Genomic DNA, 19596 nt, shown 5'->3' on the forward strand with positions numbered 1-19596 from the left:
TATCCTAGTTACTGTTACAACACAATACTGTAGTATCCTAGTTACTGTTACAACACAATACTGTAGTATCCTAGTTACTGTTACAACACAATACTGTAGTATCCTAGTTACTGTTACAACACAATACTGTAGTATCCTAGTTACTGTTACAACACAAGACTGTAGTATCCTAGTTACTGTTACAACACAATACTGTAGTATCCTAGTTACTGTTACAACACAATACTGTAGTATCCTAGTTACTGTTACAACACAATACCGTAGTATCCTAGTTACTGTTACAACACAATACTGTAGTATCCTAGTTATTGTTACAACACAAGACTGTAGTATCCTAGTTACTGTTACAACACAATACCGTAGTATCCTAGTTACTGTTACAACACAGTACTGTAGTATCCTAGTTACTGTTACAACACAATACTGTAGTATCCTAGTTACTGTTACAACACAAGACTGTAGTATCCTAGTTACTGTTACAACACAATACTGTAGTATCCTAGTTACTGTTACAACACAATACTGTAGTATCCTAGTTACTGTTACAACACAATACTGTAGTATCCTAGTTACTGTTACAACACAATACTGTAGTATCCTAGTTACTGTTACAACACAATACTGTAGTATCCTAGTTACTGTTACAACACAATACTGTAGTATCCTAGTTACTGTTACAACACAATCCTGTAGTATCCTAGTTACTGTTACAACACAATACTGTAGTATCCTAGTTGTTTTGGGGATGGCATGGCACTTCCTCCATGGATGAGTAAAGGCCTGTAATCAGTATCCAGCCGAGCCACAGTGATGAGTAAAAGCCATGGACGATGGACCACCCACACAAGGGGCCTCCATTGCAACCAGAGAATGGGAGAAAGCAGGAATCGACTGAGTGAATGCCTGGAAGCTAGCCATGAGGGCAAAGGCCATAGAGGTTAACTGTGAGTTTCGCTTGAGCTATTACTCTCCTAATTAGCGTCTTTACAGAGTCTCCTTCACTGTTTCAAAGTGGATAGGAAACAAACTACCCAACACCCCGTGGCTGAAGCTAGGCCAATGAAAAATAGTTGCTAGCATACAGTTACATTACCTCCTCGAGGTTATACAAGCTTGAGGAGTGAGTGATTTATATAGCACCTCCTATACTCCAAGTCCTCTGCGTTGAGTGAATTATAGCGGCAGGTTGAATAGGCCATTTCAAATTCACCCTTCACTATCATTTGTTAAGATAAGACGGCGTTAGTCGTAATGTGCTGGCATTATTCTCAGTATGTCCTATACTATTACAGTGAAGTGCAGGAATAGCTCCCTCACTGTATCCATTAGAGTGTTCTCAAATGGTCCTAGATCAGTAGTATCAGAGTATGAAGCGTCCCAGACACCCACAGAGACAGAGATAAGCCGGGCTCCTGCGTTGCTCTACCAGTAAGTGTTTAATACAGTCCAGGCCCAATGTCTGGTAACTCTGCGCTAGTGGCTCCCACCAGTGTTGTTTAGAAAAGCTCACGCCTGTCTAACCGTGTCCATTCCTTCTCTAAGCTCCTCAAATGAGAAATGGAAATAAGAAAATAGGAACCTTTTTCGTAACCTGTTACGAAACCAATGGTTCTAGAGAGTATCACTTTCCTTTGCTCCAAGGGACAGCTTGGCAGCCTCTCTTGCAATATCAAGAATTTACACGTTGGCATATTTACCTTTGTATTATAAAACAATTATAGAAATATGAAGAAAAAGGTTCTTAACTTCAGCATAACCATAACCTCTTACACAATAGAGTTGAGCTTGTTAAATAATAAAACTACTTCTATAGTCTGAGTACTCTAGAATGTTCTTGTTGTGCCTTCTGAACAGTGTAAAACAGATTGTTTTATAATTTACTAGCCACTGTAACTCTTTCCCCAGTGCTCGTAAACCTGCTAAATGATCAGGGACTGGCCGGCATATGCAGCAACAGTGGTGTTTGCGGCTCATTTAATGATGTGAACGAGCCCTGGACGCCGTGGTTAGGGGGGCCAGCCTGTCAGGCAGTGTGGTTAGCGAAGTAACAGGCAGTCTGCGCGTACCCCCGGCCCTTCAGAACAGAGCTCCTTAACATTTAGTCAAGTAGCAGTTTGGGAAACATAAGCTTCTGTTTATGTGACTCGCACTTAGCTAGCCGTGATTATGTGAAACAAGGGCAAGATGTCTGTAGTTCGTTGTTATTGCACCTTCTGGAATGTTCCTAAGTATAAATCCACATTGTCACCTAAAAGCCAAATAAAAAAGGGGGCTTAAAGCGCTTTGAGTTGCATTTTCATGTACGAAAGGCGCTATATAAATAAAGCTTTACTTACTTTACTTACTTACTAATACATGATATAGTGTATTTTCATGTTCATGGGAAGTGGTATTACATTTTAATTTCTTTCCTGTTTTCAAAGTGATAAATGTTTGCATTTCGTTTACATTGGAATGGACAGTGTGACTCCTGAGAAATGAAACCTCCCCAAACCTCCCCCAAAAAATATTGTCTAGATTGTCTAGATAAACTTGTCTTCTGAGCATGAAGTGTTGAATTTACAGCGAAATAAAACAAGCACCATATAGAGGAACACACACACACATAGATAACATACATAGCGTTGTCTTTTGTATCATGAAACAACCCTTTAAATCACTCACACAATCCTTTATCCTCGGTGACACTAACAATGACTCAGGGCCCAGGTAAATCTGACACCGTATTTATGGGTGACCTGGATGTGTTCCCAGTGACCCCGGGCCGGTGGGCTGCATGTGGATCTAAGCCAGGACCTCCAGCTGGGAGCAAAGCCAAAGCTGTTATGCTCCAACACAATGGTCCTTTAGACATCTACCTTGATACATCTATCTGACAATGAGAATGATTTGTCAGCTCTTTATCGTATATCAGATATCTTTATCTTTATATCATGCATTCATATTTATGTCACTCTTCCTCTCTGACAATGAAAGACATATTTGGCTTTCTTCGCTTTCTAAATCCAATGCTTGTTCGTTGTCTATAAAAGCACAACCGTCGAGGTGTTCTAAGAACAGCCAAATAAACTTGACACCCACGTTGGACTGTTTTACTGCTTCCCAAGTGACATTTTACATGACGGGGTGTGTTTTTGTAATCTTGTTTCTCCTTGATACTTTCCGTTTATGATCCTCGCCAGATGGAGTCGTGAGTCAGACACGTTTCCAGGGAGATGAGCCATAAGCGATCACAGCAGAGCTTACATTTCTGCAGGTCACTGGGGTGTCACTTCACTTCCATCTCCTCTCTCAAGGTGACCTACAAGGCATGTCAGACAACACAGGTTAGCTTTAGCAGATTAGCAAACTGATATAACACGTACCAAGTACACGCTACAACATAACTTCAGGAGGGACTAGCGAAAGTACCTATGATTACTGTTTTCAAACAAAGTCAGTATTACTGATTAAGAGACAGTTTAATCCACACAAATGTGACAGCAGCTGGTGAAAGCAGGAACAAGTCGGCAACCACTCAAAAACGTTCCGAATTTTATTCGGAAAAGTTTAAATACATTTCAACGTTGTTGAAAATCAACGACACACCCGCTAGTCAAGCCAAAACATTGCAATGCAATGGATTCGGTGAGTAATCCCCACTACTCTACACTAACTAGGTAGTAGTGGAGTTTTTAACTTTCACTTGAAACACTGTTGTTGGTCATAATGCCATTTTGTTGTAATGGGATTTGCTTTACCAAGCATTAATTGCAGTGCCTTGTTTCTGCAGACCATTTGACATACACATATGTATTGACTGGTCAACAATGTGTCCTATCTGCGCCATGAGAATAACGTTACACTCATTCCAACAAGCTAATTTGACAGCGTACAGCATTTCAAAACCATCATTCCTCTATTGAAATCCAGTATAGGGCTTGGCATGAGCATGAAAGACTTGCCTATCACAGTGCCTGTTATCTTAATGAGGACTGAGGTCCTTTCAACTTACATGTGAGTCAGACAGTCATAGTGCAAGTCACGTCCCAGTGGAATACACATGTAAGGCTCCTTCAACAATGTTGTCATAGGGTATCGCCGGACATCATGTCTTAATGTGATAATAGGAACAATCTGCGCTTTCAGAGGGATGGAAAAAAGGGAGTGAGAGACCGAGGAGTTACCGACGGTTTCTTGAAGTGCCTCACAGCAAACGCCTCACAGAGTGGAGCTAGTAACCTCACCATGAGTTCTCTTTGATTCGTTCAACGAAGTACATGTACATAAACTCCTCCAAAAAAGTTTGGAAATGCTATTTCGGTCGATTATTCCTCCCCTTTAATAATACCAATTGGCATTGTATTTTATATTGTTGGAAAGTGAATACCAACAGAAGAATATTGCAGGGGATTTTGGCAATTTTTGGGGGGCCTCTACCCACACGTTTAGCTGTGTTGCTCCTTCCACGAATGCATGATCCTTACAAGTTGTACCTCGTTGTAAAGGTGACTGATCAGGTTTTCCAACGATATAAAAAACAATACCAATTGGTGTTATTAAAGGGGAGGAATAATCGACCGAAATAACGTTTCCAAACTTTTTTTGAGGAGTTTAGGACAGTTGCTGAGTAAGAGCATTAGCACATGTGACACTATGATGTTTGTAACTTAGTGATGCATTTCTGAAAAAACCCTATTAAAGGTGTCAGATGGCACTTTCACATTTACCAAACCTGACCATTATTTTTTAAAAAAGGTGTGTTCATGAATTTGTATTAGCTACATCACTGCATATAATAAAACTTAACAGGTGGAACATGACTGTACACGTGTATAAGATTCTTAATTCGCGAGAATAATCTATTCCAACCCTTATTTGGCCTTGCAATCTGTTTGGTTTTAAGAGATAAGGATGAAAGAGTGCTTTCAAGATAACTTCAGTGAATATCTGGCCATCTCTGTCTCTTCCTTCCTGACCTAATGACCGACATGTGGTTCCACCTACATTCTGAAACCCATTCTTCTACATGGTTCTGCAATGGACAGGTTTTGTGTTTGGATAATTTTTTGGGGAAAGAAGACAGAATCATTTCATTTGATCTATGAGCATTGTGATTCAAACAAGAAAGCCTTTGAAATGTTCACTTCAGGGAATATTACAAAGATATTATATTATAAAGAATGTATTGGACCATATGTGGTATCCATCAAGTCTTCGTCATATTATTTTACCTGAAGTAGGAGGATGAATGAATGTGCCATTGTTTTATGTCTTGCAAAGTTTTATGTCATTGTTTTATGTCTTGCATGTTTCCTGTGATGAAATATAACTTTGTGTCCATGACAACTATGAAACATATGACAGGGTCGGATGAAAAGGTCCCCACGTAGGGCAACGTCATTTTTCAGATTCTTCCAGATTTTAAGCTTTCAAATGATGTGTCATACATTGAAATCTGAAAACAAGTTGAAGAAGTCATTTGAATGTCGATACCCCTAAATTAACAAACCGAGAAATTCGGCCTCAAAGTTGAATAATCTATATCTATAATCTATTATATCTCTAACTAGCTAGCTAACAAGCTAACACTTGTTTGGCTAGCGTAATAAACACACACACACACACACACACACACACACACACAAACACACACACACACACACACATACACACACACACACACACACACACACATACACACACACCCACCATAGCTTGTGTACGTTTGTACACAACAAACAAAACCACTAAGTCAGCTAACAAAAACAAACAAACAAACAAGCTTCTAACAAAGCTAGCTAGCTAACAAGTTAACATCTGTGTGGCTAGCCTAGTAAACACTCACTTACACACAGTGAGTAAGTAACGCATGTAGCTCGCTACGTAGTTAACAAACTAACACATTTGGCTATAGCATGTTGGTGTGTCGGCAACAAACATACAAACGTGTTTGGTTAGCCTAGTGAACATACACACAGCTTAGTAGCATGTAACTCACTTTACAGACCACAGTCCCGTGAATAGTTTGTTGATCAACGAAATGTTCTCTGTGGATCCATACAGTCATTGATGGCAGCGTCCTCCCTTGTCAACAAACAGACACACACGCACATGGCTATGAGGGTGTGGGGTGTGGCCGAAAAGGGAAGTGATTACGCCCCAACACAAATACGAATACTACCCCCACACCCAAGTTTGCTAACAAGGTGTAGGTATTTAGTAAATGTAAAACTGTTGGTTATGATATCGAGTGGACTCTTCATTGCTTAAATGTTCGAAAAAAGAAAATCACAACAAGACTTGTTTTGCTCGATTGCCGGGTTTCACAATTCCCAACATGCGGACCTGTTCACCAAGTCGTGACACATATCTGTATTTTGTGGCCTGTGTGATTTGTAGAGTCTGTGCATTCTCTACTCTGCCATTTGCATGTTGTAGTGACTACATTATGGGTTCATGTTCTCCTCTTACTGTTGGTTGTGTAGTGGGAGGGAACCAGTTCTGGCACTAGGGGCAGAGGGGAGGATTATTAACGTTGCACCTTCCTGTTTAGATACACGAGTTTTGGTAACCATTTTCTGGTCCTGTACTGAGAGTACAAGTTGTTGTTTTGATTAAACAGTTATCATTACGTTGCCTACGTCTTTCCTTTTTCCTCCGGCACTACACTGGTGACCCGACGTGGATTTTTGTTAACGTAATTGTGTACGAAAACCAGCGACGAACATTACAATCCTGCAAAATGTCCGGGCGAGGAAGACGTTCAAACCAGCGGCAGCCATCACCATCCCCTGTCAGGGTAACGCGTGGTGCGCACACTCCCACTCTCAAGCTACCAGAATTCTGGGACTCAACGCCTGCTGCATGGTTTGCTATTGTAGAGGCACATTTCAATAAAAGTGACATCGATGACGACGACGACCGGTACAACCATGCTGTGGCAATGTTGGGCAGCTCCACCGCGGCTCGAGTGGTAGGTTTTTTGTCTGCTCCCCCGACGACGAACAAATATGAGCGCCTCAAGGCCCTGCTTCTAGAGACATTTGAACTGTCCACTGCGGAGAGGGTGCGTCGCCTATTTGCCATGTCGGACTTGGGTGACGAGAGGCCTTCTGCGAGCATGGAGAGGATGCTAAACCTGCTCGGTACAGAAGACCCCATGATCCTCTTCACAGAGCTGTTCATGCGCACATTGCCAGCTCAAGTTAGGATGGCGCTGGCCAACACCGCCATCATGGAGCCCCGCGCCCTGGCCAGGGAGGCGGACCGGTTCGTCTTGGCCATGCCTCAACGGTCCCCCGACCTGCTCGCTCCCGCGGCCGCCCCGCCACCCGACCGTCGCAGGAGAGCGAAGGATGACGCCAGACCTTCTGGCCAGCAGGGTAACGCTGCGGGCCATTGTTTCTACCACGCCACTTTTGGCGCCAAGGCCAAACGGTGCCGCTCACCCTGCACCTTCGGACCGACGGGAAACGGCGGGGCCGGCGCTCAGTAGTGGCCCTGAGCGCTGGCGTCACCAACAGGCTGCTCTTCATACAAGACACCGCCTCTGGTCGCAGTTTCCTTTGTGACACAGGTGCCCAGTGGAGCATCATTCCGGCAGAGAGATCGGATATGGCGAAGGAGGAGCGTGGTCCGCAGTTGGCAGGCGCGGACGGCACACCTATCTGCTCTTACGGCACTAGGGCGGTGGACGTGTGCTTCGGAGGGCAATGTTTTTCGTGGGATTTTGTCATAGCGGCTGTCACATTTCCCCTCCTTGGTGCGGATTTTCTGTGCGCCCACAACCTGTTGGTGGACGTGGGGAACAGGCGCCTGGTCAACTCACAGACTTTCGCTTCATTCGCCTGTACGCAGGGGGAGGCGGTCTACAGCGGGTGGTCCAATACGCTCGCCGAAAGTGACCAGTACCTTCGGCTGCTCGCCGAATTCCCCGACCTTACCAAGCCCACCTTCTCCGCGCCCACGGTGAAACACGGAGTGGAGCACCACATCGAGACCGAGGGGCCTCCCCTCCACGCCAGGGCCAGGCGCCTCAACCCGGAGAAGCTGGCCATCGCCAGGGCGGAGTTTGCGCATATGGAGCAGGTGGGCATCGTTCGGCGCTCGAGCAGCCCCTGGGCGTCTCCCCTGCACATCGTCCCTAAGTCAGACGGCGGGTGGCGCCCATGTGGGGACTACCGCCGCCTCAACGACGCGTCCAAGCCTGACCGCTACCCGGTCCCACATGTCCAGGACTTTTCAGCGAACCTGGCAGGCAAACGCTTCTTCTCCAAAGTGGACCTGGTACGGGGGTACCATCAGGTGCCGGTGCACCCCGAGGACGTCCCTAAGACGGCCGTAATCACGCCATTTGGGCTCTTCGAGTTTCTGCGGATGCCGTTCGGCCTGAAGAACGCGGCGCAGACCTTCCAACGCCTCATGCACTCGGTGCTCCGGGACCTACCATTCCTCTTCGTCTACTTGGATGACATCCTCGTCGCAAGCACCACGGAGGAGGAGCACCTGTCCCACCTCCGGGCCCTTTTCACACGGCTCAGCCAACATGGGCTGATTGTCAATCCGGCGAAGTGTGAGTTCGGACGGAACGCCATCGACTTTCTCGGGCACCGGGTCTCCGCAGAGGGGGTGACCCCCCTCCCCTCGAAGGTAGAAGCTGTCGCTGCTTTCCCGCGCCCCAGCACAATCAGCGAGCTCAAGGGGTTCATCGGGATGGTAACCTTCTACTATCGCTTCCTCCACCACATCGCTCACATCCTGCGGCCTCTGTACGATGCCCAGAAGGGCAAGACTCTGATGCAGCCGGTGGACTGGACGGCGGAGCGTGTCAAAGCCTTTCAGGACACCAAGGCGGCCCTGGCCCGCGCTGCCATGTTGGCCCACCCCTCGCCCTCGGCACCCACTGCTCTCACCACGGACGCCTCTGACTTTGCTGTGGGAGCGGTGTACGAACAGTGGGTTGGGGACGCCTGGCAGCCTCTTGCATTCTTCAGCCGCCAGCTGTCTCCCAGAGAGCAAAGGTACAGCACATTCGACAGGGAGCTCCTCGGGCTGTGGCTTGCTGTCAGACACTTCCGTTTTTTACTGGAGGGCCGCGAGTTTACGGCCTACGTGGACCACAAGCCACTCACGCACGCCATGTCCAAGGTGGCGGAGCCGTGGTCCGACCGCCAACAGCGCCAGCTCGCCTACATATCCGAGTTCACCACAGACATCCAGCACGTTGCTGGGAAGTCCAACCAGGTCGCGGATTGTCTCTCCAGGGCGGTGGTTGGTGCGGTCCAACTGGGTTTGGACTACGCGCGCATGGCTGCAGACCAGGCCGCCGACCCCGCCGTCCAGGCTCTCAAGTTGTCGGACACAGGTCTGCGCCTAGAAGAGGTGGTTTTCGGTGACGCTGGGGCCACGCTCCTGTGCGACGTCTCCATGGGTCAGCCACGACCGGTGGTCCCCGCCAACTGGAGGCGCCCCGCCTTCGAGGCGATACACGGCTTGTCTCACCCTGGTAGGAAACCGTCCTCACGGCTGGTGTCAGAGAAATTCGTCTGGCATGGGCTCAAGAGGGATGTGAGGGCCTGGGTTGACACGTGCATCGCCTGCCAGCGCGCCAAGGTGCATCGACACGTCAAGGCCCCCCTGGAGCAGTTCTCTGTGCCTGAGCGGAGGTTCGATCATGTAAACGTGGACCTGGTAGGGCCGCTGCCCCCCTCGCACGGATACACCTATCTCTTTACCATGGTGGACAGGACGACTCGCTGGCCGGAGGCAGTTCCGCTCTCCTCAACGACAGCCCCCGACCTGGCCCGGGCGTTCATCGCGGTGTGGGTCTCCCGCTACGGCACCCCTGCTGATCTCTCCTCTGACCGTGGCTCACAGTTTACTTCAGAGCTGTGGGCAGCGGTGGCGGAGAATCTGGGGGTCAAGCTCCACCGCACAACCGCCTATCACCCGCAGGCGAACGGGCTCTGTGAGCGTTTCCATCGATCCATGAAGGCCGCCCTTCGAGCCAGCCTCGCGGACAGCGACTGGCTTGACAAGCTGCCGTGGGTCATGCTGGGGCTCAGGACAGCGCCTAAGGAGGACCTCCAGTCGTCGTCCGCTGAGCTGGTGTTTGGACAGCCGCTGCGGGTCCCCGGTGACTTCATTCCCAAGTCAACGGAGCCCTGGTCCGCCGCCGCTCAGCGCGCCTCCCTGCTGGACAGCGCCAGGGCCTTCGTCCCGGTCCCGACTACGCAGCATGGTGTCCCTACTTCGAGGGTGCCCCCGGAGCTGCACGCAGCGAGGTTCGTTTTCATTCGTCATGATGGCCACAGGACTCCACTACGTCCTCCTTATGACGGGCCTTTCCGTGTCATCGAGGCCGGAGCCAAGAACTTCATGGTTGACATGGGGGGTAGGCCTGAGTGTGTGTCCGTTGATCGCCTCAAACCGGCCCACTTGGACCTTGAACTGCCCCTGGACTTGGCCCTGCCACCGCGCAGAGGCCGGCCTCCAGTCCTACCTCCCCTGCCGCGCCCTGGCCATTCCCCCCTCCGACCCCGACAACCCCCCGCAGCTCGCGAGCCCCCGGTCGTCGCTGCCCCCCGTCCTTCCCTGCAGGAGGACGTGATGGGCGATGTCACACCTCCTCCCGCACCTCCTGACTTTACCTACGATCGTAGGGGCCGGGCCATACGCCCTCCTCGCCGTGAGGATTTCCAATATTGAGGTGAACACTGGGGGGGCTGGTGTAGTGACTACATTATGGGTTCATGTTCTCCTCTTACTGTTGGTTGTGTAGTGGGAGGGAACCAGTTCTGGCACTAGGGGCAGAGGGGAGGATTATTAACGTTGCACCTTCCTGTTTAGATACACGAGTTTTGGTAACCATTTTCTGGTCCTGTACTGAGAGTACAAGTTGTTGTTTTGATTAAACAGTTATCATTACGTTGCCTACGTCTTTCCTTTTTCCTCCGGCACTACAATGTATGTGTTTCCTTCAAACCTCTTGTCATATCTGTTGTTGTTGTGTTTTGGGCAGATTGAGAACTACATAAAGGAGAGCATGACGACAGAGGTGGCCCAACTGCAGCAGAGCGCCATCCACAACCACACAGCCGCCATGTTGGAAATGGGCACCAACCTCCTCTCCCAGACAGCTGAGCAGACACGCAAGCTAATGGACGTAGAGACGCAGGTATATTCCCCCTCCCTCCCTCCCTCCCTCCACCATCACCACAACAAATACTCTCTTTTATGTCATGTGCATATGGGACAGCAGCTGATGAAAGGGGGAACAAGTCGGCAACCGACCAAATGTTCAGACTTTTATTCAGAACAATGAAAATAAATGTCAATGTTGTTGAAAATCAATGACACAGTCGCTAGTCAAGCCAAAATATTGCAATGCAACGTTTTGTGAGCCTGCTAGCAATGTAAAGAGTGTTACAGTTAACTAAGTAGTATTGGGGATTACTCACCGAATCCATTGCATTGCAATATTTTGGCTCGACTAGCGAGTGTATCATTGATTTTCAACATCGTTGAAAAAATTCATTTACATTTTTCTGAATAAATGTCAGAACATTTGGATTGGTTGCCAACTTGTTCCCCCTTTCACCGGCTGCCGTCACATATGTTTGTGCTTCAACACGTCTTGATGTGCAGTCGTATCTGGGGTAGCTTCACACTACAAAAGTAGCACTTGTGGGTTTTATTTTTTACTGATGTGCTAAAAAGAAAACGTCCCCTCATGACTACCTGAGTATTACCATGTGTCAGTAGAACAGTCTCTTTATTCATAGCTTATACTTAATTACCTTTCCTGAGGAGGAGCTGATGATTCACATCTATTTTCACCTCTGTAACACCAGATATCACTTAACTATTTCTGTCCTGTTCCAGGTTTTGAATCAAACCTCCAGGCTGGAGATCCAGCTGCTTGAGAACTCACTGTCCACCAACAAGCTGGAGAAGCTGCTGCTGGTTCAGACCAACGAGATCAGCAAGCTGCACGACAAGAATGGGTAAACTAATAGGCCACTTACACACACATACTGGCATTCAATTGTACTAATACAATGTGCAGTACGACACCCTATTCCCAGTTGTAAAACAGTATGAAACGCTTGAAGTCGTGTTTTCATGAGCTGTTCTAATTGAATGATGTTTCAATATAAGTTCTCAAGTGTGGCTTTAGAATGGCTTTTAAAAGTTGTATTTGTTGTTGGTCCAATGGGATTACCTCTGATCATTTGTTTAAAAGATATGACTGGGCATGCACTAACATCTTTACAGACTTTTTCTTTAACTCCTATTGTACTTCCAAAACAGACTTCTGGAAAAACAACTGTAACTTTCTAGAGTAGCTATAAATGTGAGCTGCCTTCAAGGTTTATAGAGATGGATTTCCTAGACGTGAGTAATTTCCAAAGCGTATAGTAATTATGAATGTAGTGAATTCATTCAGTGTCAGTCTAATCTTTCAGACATACACAAATCAAGACCATTGGATACAGTTTGGGCTCACGTTAATCTTTAAAGTATATGATTTGATACAATGTTTATTTTGTGTGTGCAACTCATAGCAACTGAGCACACTGACATAAACATAAACGTTTGAATTAACTTCTCATACCACATACTGTATTGGCATAGCTACAGCAACATATTTGACTAAGGTATGAGAATCAACTTTCACTTTCTTAATTGCTTAACCAAAAGAGACAGCAGAACAATATACAAGCAGGGGGAACATGACCTTCTACCTTCTTTAAAACATTATTATTATTATCATATCACATGCACACACTCTATTTTCGTATAATGATCAATGATCAATTAACTTTTGATTAACTCTTAATTTCACAGTCTTGTTTTTGTTTGTCTTTTACTCAATCTATGTATGCGTCAAAACGTATATCACAATCATTGGATCTATTGATTACTTTCAAAGCAATTTCTTTTATAGGCCTATAGCAATTTGCAACAAAAATACAAATCCTTTTACATTCTATAGAAGAGAAGAAGAAGAAGAAGAAGAAGGATGTGTTATTTGCCATGCAATCAACTTGTCAATTGTTGGAATTCTGTATTTTTTTCTAGTCGGCACCTCTGGAGACAATTAGGGGTTAAGTGCCTTGCTCAAGGGCACATCCAACTTCCTCCTGAGGCGGGGATCGAACCAGCGACCTTCCCATTTCTAGCAGTCCTCTCTAACCTCTAAGCTACCCAGAAAAGGCACTGCTGAGATTTGAAATAAGGATGTCCTGTTTACTAGACAGGAGTGTTAGGAGACCAACTAGGCCACAGCGCCTGGCGCCTGTGTGTAACCTATCTGGGGCGGGCTTAAATCAAGTAGGCTTGGAGATCAAGACAGGCCAGGTGGGCAGTTGTCAAAAGGTTACCTCTTCACAACACCACTGGAACTGTATAGAGACAGAAAGTAAAAAATTTAAAAAAACTACGTAATGGAAGAAATGATTAATTAATTCTAATGTAGCCCAGTTGTTACTCACAGGCAGCCAGTTAGTTTGAGCCCAAAATCAAACATACCATTATTCTTCTGCAGACAGCATGACCTCTATGAAGTGTATTAATTAGACTCCCTTCATTTGGTTTAAGAGAAGCTTTGAATCCTTCCCAACCTGCTGAGTGGAGAGTGCATGTTGTTGGAAGTGTATTAGGCCAACATAGCTGTAACACTAGCAGGTGTCCAAGCTGTTTACTCTCAAACCTTGTTAGTGCATAAGTGAAGTTATGGGTGGTGCTGCTCTTGTCTTTTTTTTATTTTATTTTAGTTTTTTTTTTTAAGAGTTCTGTTTTGACAGTTCATAACGTCTCACTTAAATCTTAGGTCTTTAATTATATACAGTGTCCTCCATAATGAATGAATGAATGAATGGACTTTATTGTCATTGCTACAGTACAGGTACCAAACAACGAAATTTAGGAGGGGTGGCTCCCCTGGTGTTAGGAAAAAAAAAAAAACGTTTAAAAAAATCACAGAAGGGAAGGAGCTGGTTTACATAAATAAAGGCTATGTACACTATCCACTATACTATACTATACTGTACAGATAGACGACTAGGGTATTGGATTAGTAGTAATAAGTATTGGAAAGTAGAAGCATGTTGTATTCTTTTAGCACTTTACTACAACAGTTTTGGATTTTAAAACAAACATTCCCAGCTTTAATTCAATGTTTTATTTTTCTGATTTAGAAATGTCAACCCTTTTTATACATACCGGTAGTACTCCAATTTCAGGGCGCCAAAAAATATTGGAAAATTGGCTTGACGTGTTTCTGGTTGATCAGGTGTGTTCTTGACTGGCCAAGTCAATCTTCAGATATAAATTAAATTAAACATCATTTCATTTGTTGATGGTAAGATTTTTAGGAGAAAAAAACCCTGAAGATGGCCGCAGTACAGGCCTGGCAGAGCATCACCAGAGATACTTGTCTGGGGCGGTCAATGAGTCACACACTTCAGCCAGTTACTGCATGCAAAGGATTGTCGACCAAACACTTTGGAATTATTTTTTCCAAGATGTTTAAAATATGTTCCCAATCTGAAAATAAACATTGAATTAAAGCTGAGAAGAGCTAAGCTATAGAGCTACAAAAAATGACAAAATGCTTCCTCTTTCTAATACTTATGGAAGGCACCATATAAGATTGCTAACTACAGTACATAAGACTGCCACCCCCCAACCCCCCCCCCCCAAAAAAAAATGTATTACAGTGGGGGAAATAAGTATTGAACACATCCAACAATCTTTTGGATTATTTCCATCGCAGCTATTCACATGAAATTTAGACAAGACATTGGTATCAACTCAGTAAAGCTACACAGCTAAAGACATTGTAACACTCCAATCCATAAAACATTGCATGGATATAAAGGGGAATGACACAGGAAAGAAGTATTGAGCACACTAACTGAAATGTATTTCATACTTTGTGGAGAAGCCTTTGTTTCCAATGACAGCTTCAAGACGCTTCCTGTACAAAACAACTAATCTCTCCCAGTGATCAGGAGGGATTCTAGGCCATTCTTCAACACAGACAGTCTTTAAATCTTTCAATCCGCTGGTGAATCTTGATCATCAGTTCCTTCCACAAATGTCCTATTGGATTAATATTGGAAGTCTGGCAATTGGCCAGTCCAACATCTTTATTTTCTTCCTCTTGAACCGATTGAGAGTCTCCTTGGCAGTATGTTTTGGATCGTTGTCCTGCTCATCGACATCATCCTGGTGGATGGCAATAGATTCTTCTCAAGAATTTCCTGGTACATGGCTCCATTCATATTCTCTTCGATAATTTGGTCATCATTTTGATAATACCATGATGCTTCCACCTCTGAACTTTCCTGTAGGTACGGTATTTTTACAATCATATGCAGAGCCATTTCTCCTCCAAACATGGCACGTCGTATTATTGACAAAAAGTTCGATTTTTGTGTCATCTGACCAGACTACATTCTTCCAGTAATCTACAGATTAATCTACAATTCTCCAAATGTTCTGTAGCAAACTTCAAACGAGCTTCAACATGGCTTTTCTTCAGTAATGGACCCTATTGTTTTCTTCTATTTTCTTGACTTGATTCTTCCCCCGTGACTCTCTTAATGCTCCAGCATTAAGAATTAGTTGGTAGTTGCTTACAGCAACCATCTGTTTCAGATTTTTCAAGATTCAGTTGCTATATTTACAAAAATATATAAGAAAGTTCAGTGGAGAGGCTTCAGAGCACGTCCTCACTTGGCCGAAGGTGAAAACTGCCTATTGTTTTCTTTTTGCCAACTGTACCCGCTGCTTCCAGGTCTTTATGGAGTTCTGCTCCAGTGGTCCACTGCCCAGTCAGAACCTTGCGAGGAGCTGCTATGCGTGGCCAGTTGATGGTCGAGTGATATTCCTTGCAGATAATGGCCCCAATGATGCTTATGGGAATATTTAGAAGCTGAGAAATCTGTCGGTAACCAGTACCATTACTATGCTGCTCAACAATCTTGTTGCGAAGGTCTTGGGAGAGCTCTTTGCCTCTAACCACCATGAGCTGTTTCTTGCAGGAAACTTTACTTGCATTCAGAGGTGGGAACCCCTATTTCAAAGAGTGGAAGTACTTACCCACCAACACGCACTAACCCAGCTGATTCTAATTAGCACAGGTAGGATAACTCATTAGTGGTATAAACTGGTTCAGTGCTTTTTTCTTACTGTGTTCAATACCTTTTTCCTGTGTCACTCCACTTTATTGCACATTGCTTTTTTTATGGATTGGAATGTTACAATTTCTGTAGTTAATACCAATGTCTGATCTAAATGTCTAAATGTGAATAGTTGCAATGGAAATATGTTGAATTAAAAACAGTTGTTGATGTGTTGAACTTCCCCCACCGACTACCATACTACCAACAATTGTAATGTGTAATGTTATATAACCTGAGAGGATTCTAAAATGAAGCATTATCATTTCCTCTGTTCTGTCTTCCTCTAGTATCCTTGAGCAGAAGATGCAGGAGATGGAGTCTCGTCACGTGGAGGAGCTGGAGACGTTGAGGGAGGAGAAGGGCAGCCTGCAGGCCCTGGTGGGGAAGCAGAGCGGCGTGATCGGAGAGCTGGAGACCCAGCTGAGCCTGGCCACGGGCAACAGCAGCGCTCTGCAGCGGCAGCAGCAGGACATGATGGACACCGTCCACAACCTCCTCAACCTCTGCTCCAAAGATGGAGGTACAGTACCCAGTAAACAAAGAGTCCAAAAGACGTCCTCAGGAAAGCCGGAATGTGGGCTCAGATGACGTCTTTCAAGGACGTCCAGATGACGTCTTTAGGACGACGTCCTAGAAAGACGTCATCTGTCGAAAGTAAGGAATACACATATGTGACAGGGTCTGGTAAAAAGCATGCCGCATGTCGGCAATCCTCAAATCGCACGAATGTGACAGCTGCTGGTGAAAGGGGTAACAAGTAGTGTTATAGTTAACGAGGTAGCAATGGGGATTACTGATCACCAAATCCATTGTGTTGCAATATTTTGGCTTGACTAGCGAGCGCGTGTTGTGATTTTTTCAACAACGTTGAAATGTATTTCCGTGTTTCGAAATAAAAGTCCAAACATTTTGATTGGTTGCCGACTTTCACCAGCCGCTGTCACAAATGAGCAAAAAACTTCTTTTTTTTGTGCATATTACGAAAGTTGAAGTGTTGAAGAGCACCACTTGATATATCAAACAGCAGTTTTAGGATCACTAAATACTCATAATTTGTAAATTGGATTCACTGTCTCTTCCCCCATACTGAGAGACATAGCAATGTCAAATCCCTAATTTTCCTCTGAAGCTGTCACACTCGTTACTCAGTGTGGTGCAGTGTATTTACACATGGCTTCAAACCTCAACATGTCGGCTGTGGCTAGTGAAATGTCAGACAGCCACGGTATGAGTAATAGACTGTTTTCCTCCCTCGTGTCTTCCTACTGCGATAATTATGGACCAGGGATTTCCCTTTTGGCCCTCCACTTGACCCCAGCAGCAACACAACCCTGTTTTAGAAGAACACCATGAACTCACTACCCCCATCTCTACGGCAAAAATCCGAAACCCTCTTGATCGTCTGTCTGCCCTCAGTCTCGTTGGTCACAGGGGTTCTCACATGAATGACCATGCTGGGGTTGGTGGAGTGGCAGAGAAACTCCCTGTTCATGTTCACTACTTCCTGCGGTGACTCCCCAAGACCCCACACCGCTTCCTGCAGCTCTTAACCAGTCCAGCAGGAAACAAAAGGGAGGCATCAGTGAATATTGAGACATGAGTGGATACATGTAGGCAGTACTCAAGTTGTAAAAGAAAGTCAGGGGGGGTGGTGGATTTTATCATATGGGGACAATTTTAGCATCCCCACAGCATCAGTGACCATCCCCCCTCATCCCCACCTTAACTCGAGTGCTGCATGTAGGACACTATTAACAAATGCTTTTTCCTATTTCTATCTTTAATATTCCAGGCGAAACAGGCCCCGCAGATGGACACGATTAACACATGCTTTGTATTAATCGTGCTTCTAATTCTAGCTTTAATATTCCAAATGCGAAAAGGTCACAGATGGCCTCTTCCAGAGCGTTTTTTCGATACAGTCGCTCCTAAAGTAAAATTGCTTTATAATCAGATCGTTTGAGTGTTTTTTAAGTTCCTCTCTGATTGGTTCATATCCACCACTCCCTAACATATTGAGATCCAAATGCGATTGATGTCACTAACTGACCAACTGCCAAAACATTGACATGGTCGACTGCCACGTTTCATTAGTTCACACTAATCCTTATAGCCTGTGATACAGTTGTCTCCCTTTCAGCGCCAGGGTTGATGGGGTCCAGCCACCAGACTTGATTAGTATCTGGGCGGTATGGGCTAGTATGGGGCGGCTGTGGCGCAGGAGGTAGAGCCTCCGTCTAATGATAGCAAGGTTGGCAGATCGGCGGTTCGAGCCCCGGCTGGCCACATGTCGAAGTGTCCTTGGGCAAGACACTGAACCCCAAAGTTGCTCCTAGTGTGCGGGCCGGCGCCTTGCATGGTAGCTTGCCGCCATTGGTGTGTGAATGTGTGTGTGAATGGGTGAATGAGAGGCCGTTGTAAAGCGCTTTGGATAAAGGCATAGCTATATAAGTGCAGTCCATTACCATAGTATCTGCTTTAAGAAGAGGCGAGTGAATTTCAACATGGCCACACCCCTGCACTGTGGTTGGACTCTTCCTCCTCCCCCATGTTGGTAATAAGGGCCAACCAAGTGCAAGGGTCACCCTATTCGCCCTTGTCTGAATAAGTCAACCATAATGTGCCCTAGGGGAGATGTCACTGATGTCACTGTCACAGTTCTCCCATTCCCACCGGTGTTTAAAGCTAAAAGCTACGGTTATGTTGTTTTATCAGGGAAGACTTTAGTATGTTTACCAAACAGATGTGGGTTTTAGTTTCGATGTCATGTGGATTTGTTTTGGTTCTCGTGAAGGGCTGAGGCAGTGACCACTCTGTCAGCCAATCAGTGCTGAGGAACATTAATATGCATGACTGATGTAAACACGCCCACAGAAGCAGACGGTGTATTTTCGAGGGAAATAGAGGTTCAGGAAAATAAATAATAAGACATATTTGTTAACGATTTTTCTTCAAAACAAACATATACTTGGGGCGTTTAGGTGGCGTAACGGGTTAAACGTCGACCACGTAACCGCAGGGTTCACGGTTCGATTCCGGCCGCAGACATATCCTGCATGTCATCGCTCCTCTCTCTCTCACCCATCCTTCCTGTCAAAATCTCTACTGTCTCTATCAATAAAAGGAAAAATATGAGTGGGACTGCCCCACTCAGAAAAAATAACTTAAAAAACCCCAAACATATACAGTACATTGATTTATTAGATGCTCAGTAATGATCAAATATAGGAATTAAACCAACTGGACTGAGACTTTATGTTTGTTGAAAGACTTTTCCGTTTCTTTCATTTTTCATTGTCTTTTCCAATGCTGTACTAAAACATGTTTATGTCGTAATTATTACCTAAACCTTATTAGAGTGCAATGAGCCAAGGACCGTGGTTAGTGGTAATTGACCTCAGCTTTGGAACGCTCTTAAAAA

The 19596-nt window shown here is 45.4% G+C and overlaps 1 protein-coding gene across 1 annotated transcript in view; it reads left to right on the forward strand.

Annotated features, from left to right (window-relative positions):
• Positions 1 to 19596, forward strand: part of angpt1 (angiopoietin 1) — a gene marked incomplete at both ends in the record, with an annotated part of 63697 nt that overhangs the window by 17258 nt on the left and 26843 nt on the right. Inside the window, 3 exons of the mRNA XM_080525090.1 lie at positions 11003 to 11158; positions 11866 to 11987; positions 16463 to 16695. Coding sequence (XP_080381216.1) covers positions 11003 to 11158; positions 11866 to 11987; positions 16463 to 16695 — 511 coding nt within the window. The remainder of the gene's footprint in view (positions 1 to 11002; positions 11159 to 11865; positions 11988 to 16462; positions 16696 to 19596) is intronic.

This window comes from Nansenia antarctica (genome assembly GCF_963989245.1).
Source record: "Nansenia antarctica genome assembly, chromosome: 3".
In the NCBI taxonomy this organism is placed as follows: domain Eukaryota; kingdom Metazoa; phylum Chordata; class Actinopteri; order Argentiniformes; family Microstomatidae; genus Nansenia; species Nansenia antarctica.